Here is a 4844-nt window from a genome sequence, read left to right as displayed (position 1 = left end):
CCCAGCGTGCCTGCCAGGGCTCAGGGCTTCATCCCCACTCCTGCTGAAGCCCTGAGCCCCGGCAGGCACCCCGCGTGGGGCTGAAGGCCCAAGACCCCCCTCCCAGCAGGGCAGAAGCCTGTAGCCCCACCACCCTGCCGCAAGGCAGAAGCCCTGAGCTCCCCCCACCCCAGGCTGGTAGGTGGAGAATGGGGTGGGGGGGGCTCCGTGAGCCACACTTTAACTGTAGAAGAGCCGCCTGCAGCTCACAAGCCATGGTTTGGCCACCCCGGTATATGGGGAAAAAAGACAGAAACCAGTGGTGGGAACAAAATGTAGGTGAATAAACTCAACTCTTCGTTCATTCACCGGGGCTGATGTTAGCGGGGCAGAAGTGGGGCAGACCTGGGAGTAAAGGTCTGTTCAGAAACACAGGGAGGCTGCTCTGGTGAGTGAGCCGCGGAGGAGAAGGCTCTCGTGCTGTCGGTGGTGAGGAGAGGCAGAGAGGAGACGGGTGCCAGGGGAATTACACAGGGTCTGTGGCAGAGGTTGGAACAAGTAACTCTAACAGTGTTAGTACTTTGCGCGATATGGCGCCCTTCTGAGCAGGCAGCGCCGTTCAGCTGAGCATCCCAGGTCACCAATGCCGAGCACGGAGGTGTGGTTGTGTCCGAGGCAGAACCACAGTGTGAAAACGGAGAGAGGAATGACTTGCTGATGGAATCTGAAGTGACTCTGAGGCCAAGTCTAGCTAGTGGTATGACTCCCAGCCCATGTAGACGTACTAGCACCAGCTCTCATTGAGCAGGTTGCTAACAATAGACGTGTTGTCACGGCAGCACAGGCAGCGGCCACGTACTTGGGGCAACTAGGCCCTGCTGCTGCTTGCTGCAGCTCCATGTTACCATGGCTACACTAGTGTTTTTAGCATGCCTGTTCAGTGAGAGCTAGAGCAGGAGGACATCTATGTGAGCTGGGAATCACACCCCTAGCTTTAGGGTAGACGTAGCCTTACCGGGCACAGGGCAGTGTTAACCCAGGTGAAATCTTTGCACAGAGGATGTTTGGTGTCTCACTGGGGAAGCTCGAGCTGGTTCTTTGGGACGTCACAGCCTCCTTTTCCTGGCCCCATCACAGTCCGGATCTGAGGACATAGATGAGACTGGCCAAGATCCCCGTGGCCATCACTGTGTAGCTGGTTTTCACGCTGCTGGCCCCGCTGATGTTGCACAAGGAATGCTGACAGCAAGAGGTAGAAGTGGCTGCTATGCCTAGGTTCCAGTTTGTTTGAGGACACTCGGCAGAACATTTCTTGGTGATGCGGTACTCAGCTTTCTCACCTTAACGGGGAAAGAAAAACGGAGCGAAGAATCCTTATTCAGGAGTCCCCCAGAGTTCCAGCAACTCTGCTTATCAAGGAGATAATGGTACTAAAGCAGGTAAGCAACAAGGGCCAATGGGAAGGACATTTCTCAGAAGTTATGATTGGTTGATTTACCTCAGGCTTTTAACCTAACCAGTCTATCTGCTAGGCAGAGCCCGACCTAACACTCATTGTTGCTATCAGCACAGCAATCATGTCACAGCACCGGTCTCTTGATAGCAGTTACAGACCAGTATGCAGCAGTATGGGAATGTTTACGTATGTTTTCTAATTCCTTTAATCATTATTGTGATAGACTCAAGGAGCACAATCTATGTATTTGATTTAGTTGGAGATTGGTCCTGCTTTGAGCAGGGGGTTGGACTAGATGACCTCCTGAGGTCCCTTCCAACCCTGATATTCTATGATTCTATGTAGCTTAGCAAAGAGTCGATTAAGGGATGACTTTTGATCACAGTCTATAAGAACGTACACGAGGGACAAATATTTGACAATGGGCTCTTCGATCTAGCAGAGAAAGGTCTAATATCATCCAGTGGCTGGAAGCTGAATCTAGACAAATTCCGACTGGAAAGAAGGTGTACATTTTTAACACAGAGGGTAGTTAACCACTGGAAGAATTTAGCAGGGGTCATGGTGGAGTCTCCATCACGGGCAATTTTTCAGTCTGCTCTAGGAATTGTTCTGGGGCAGTTCTCTGGCCTGTGCTACACAGGAGGTCAGACTAAGTGACCCGAATGGTCCCTTCTGGCCTTGGATTCTATAAAGCTATGAACATCCTCTCCAGATTCCTGACCATGGCTTTGGAACAGCCAAAGGAGAGACCACACCCTAGAGAAGCCGTCCCAGGATTCAAACGGAGCCCCTGGGATGTGGAGGGATGAGGGATTGGGGAGTTTGAGGCTTTTGTGGACACCTGTGCAGTGCAGATACTATCAATATGGCTCAGAGCTATGTGCCTCACTCCCACTAGTAACCTGGGTCGGTGCCCAGCACCTACAGCAGTACGAGAGAGGAAGGATTCACTGCCAGCGTGCCATTAGGATTATTATAGGGCCGCGTTCCCTAGGGTTCTCAATCCTTTTGTGCATGCACAGGACAATACAGATATATTTTTGAGCATCAAGATCAGGTAATGGGATTTTGCATGTAAATTCTATTTCTCCAAATAGGTCCCTCCCCGGCGTGCTCATTACTCCTGAGTAATTATTCATCCTCCCAGGAGAGGGAAGAAAGAATCCAGCTCCCTGGCATGGGGATGAGACACAGGACCTATTGCATCATCAGTAAGTTGATACCCAGACATCATGGTGATCACAGCCTTAGACAAACCTTACTGAGATACTGCAGATACTCACCAAGCCCTGTTTTCGTGTAGGTTGTTAGACAGTATTTTTCGTTCTCTGCACAGTCCGTTAATTTAATACAATTCCAGTTGGAGGGCTCATCATTGCAAGTGAAGCATTTCAGTGAGTAAACTGCAAAAGGAAGATGCAACACAGTTTAGACCCTTGTGGAAAACTCCTCTTCAGAACAGCGCTGAGAAAACTGGCTGTTCCTACTAGGGAAATGATAGAATACCAGGGTTGGAAGGGACCTCAGGAGGTCATCTAAGCCAACCCCCTGCTCCAAGCAGTATCAATCCCCAGACAGATTTTTGCCCCAGCTCCCTAAATGGCCCCCTCAAGGATTAAACTCACTACCCTAGGTTTAGCAGGCCAATGCTCAAACCACTGAGCTATCCCTCCCCCCATAGTACAGCTGGCGCCGCATAAAGTGCTATCAAATGTACAGAGTTGAACAAACTGGAAAAGTAGGGACAGATGCTTTTTCTCTAATCTCAGGCACAGTAACCGCAGATGTTACATCTAACAGCAGTAGAAACATTTCAGACAATGATTGCTGATGTCCCTTTACATGACTATGGAACAGTAACGCTCATTGGTTAATAGCCAGAACTTCTCCTTCATAGACGGCTCCAGACAGGGAACACAAGATAAGCATATAGCACACACAGCTTTTCTCTCTGACGGTCTCCCCACCATGCACTGAGCAAACTCAGACCTACCTTGGCTCCAATGCTGCAAATACTTCTCTAACCTTACACATGTAAATAGTCCCAATGAGTTCGACAGGATTACTCATATGCAGACAATGACTCACCTGTGCAATTGTTTACAAGGTCAAGGAGGTAGTTTTGAAAAGCAGATGAGATCAGGAATCCTTGCAGCAGAACAACTATCTCCTTGAAAGGATCCAGCCGCTGGCCTTTTGGCCAGAACTTATTGCTCTGATTGCGTATTGTTAGATCCTCTAGCAAATATCTGCTATAGCATTGTACAATTTTATTTTGTATTTGATCACATTTGTTAAACTCTTGCCCGAGGGCACAACCCTGCCTGGTGCTGAGCATGCCAGTCCCCAGCCAGCAAAACACTTTAGCACCTGCTGAACTTTCTACATGGGAGTAATCCTATTGACTTCAATGAGAGTATTCACATGCTTACAGCTAAGAATGTGATTACGTGCTATGCTGGCTAGGAAGCAGCATGAACAGCACTGGGCGAATCAAAGCCCATGCAACAGGATAGTGGAGGAAGGTTATTTCTGTAAGAAAATGGTGCTGGGAAGCACTGCTCATCTGAGCAAAAGGCTCAAGATTGCAGAGTGTATAAATGATCCTTGTCAAATGTCTAGGTAGGTCCCCAGAACTAGCCTCGTCCTGTATTGTCCTCTCCCTCAGGGCCTCATAACATGCAGCTGGTAGACTGGGCACCTAGGTTACGGGCATAGGACTGTGGTCCTTTGTACAATCCAATATGCAAGAGTTCAAAGCTTTGCATGGCTTTCTGAAGAGAACGGGATGGAACTAACTAGCTGAAGGCGCTCTGAAATAGCCCAGTCACAAGCTGGGGCTCAAAGACAGCAAAGGGGACAGCACCAGTGTCAACTCACTGTTGACTGTCGCATCTTCGCCACTCATGCTGTCAAATCTCCCTGTGTCCCTGCCATTTCTACGCTGGTTCTCTCTCATCTGCACATTCTTTGTCTAGCAGAGAAGAATCATTAGCACCTCACCTCGCTCCGCGCACAGGACTGCAGCCAGCAGGGCGAAAAGAAAAGCCTTCATCTTCGCTACGTCTTCGCAGCCTTTGCAATAAGGGCGGCTCCATCCAGGGCAGGTTTTATAGCTGTGTGGTGTTTGCTTGTCATTACTAGGATGATAGTGATTTGAGGGGGTGGGGGGTGTGCCATAGCATAGGTCACAAGATTGATGGGTGTGTGTCTGTGTGACATCTCCCTATGGAAATAACCTCTCCCTATGGAAAGTTTCTGCCTGGTTCTTTCAGTTAGTGTTTGGCTTATGCCCCAAAGCACGAAAGATTTGGTTTCAGAGTAGGGAATTCCTGTTAGAATGTTTTTTTTCTTATGCTTTGTATAATAAGGTGCCTTTGGGGGAAATGGCTGGTCTTGTTTTTTG

At 49.0% G+C, this 4844-nt stretch overlaps 1 protein-coding gene across 1 annotated transcript; it reads right to left on the bottom strand.

Annotated features, from left to right (window-relative positions):
- Positions 1-1110: 1110 nt before the first annotated feature.
- Positions 1111-4493, bottom strand: LOC135874925 (lymphocyte antigen 6E-like). The gene is made up of 3 exons (XM_065399880.1): positions 4442-4493; positions 2722-2841; positions 1111-1319 (listed from the first exon to the last, which is right to left on the bottom strand). The coding sequence occupies exons 1-3, from the start codon at positions 4491-4493 to the stop codon at positions 1111-1113; spliced, it is 381 nt and encodes a 126-aa protein (XP_065255952.1).
- Between the last annotated feature and the right edge of the window lie 351 nt (positions 4494-4844).

Source organism: Emys orbicularis, chromosome 2, assembly GCF_028017835.1.
Source record: "Emys orbicularis isolate rEmyOrb1 chromosome 2, rEmyOrb1.hap1, whole genome shotgun sequence".
NCBI classification, from domain to species: Eukaryota; Metazoa; Chordata; order Testudines; family Emydidae; genus Emys; species Emys orbicularis.
This window is presented reverse-complemented; position numbering and strand designations above follow the sequence as displayed.

What these genes read in the sequence shown, in the direction of transcription:
- LOC135874925 (XM_065399880.1), bottom strand. Translation starts at nt 4,493, where the DNA reads ATGAAGGCTTTTCTTTTCGCCCTGCTGGCTGCAGTCCTGTGCGCGGAG. An exon ending in AGTCCTGTGCGCGGAGCGAG is followed by an intron (nt 2,842 to 4,441) that starts GTGAGGTGCTAA and finishes TTCCTTTTGCAG; the next exon opens with TTTACTCACTGAAATGCTTC. An exon ending in CTACACGAAAACAGGGCTTG is followed by an intron (nt 1,320 to 2,721) that starts GTGAGTATCTGC and finishes TTCCCCGTTAAG; the next exon opens with GTGAGAAAGCTGAGTACCGC.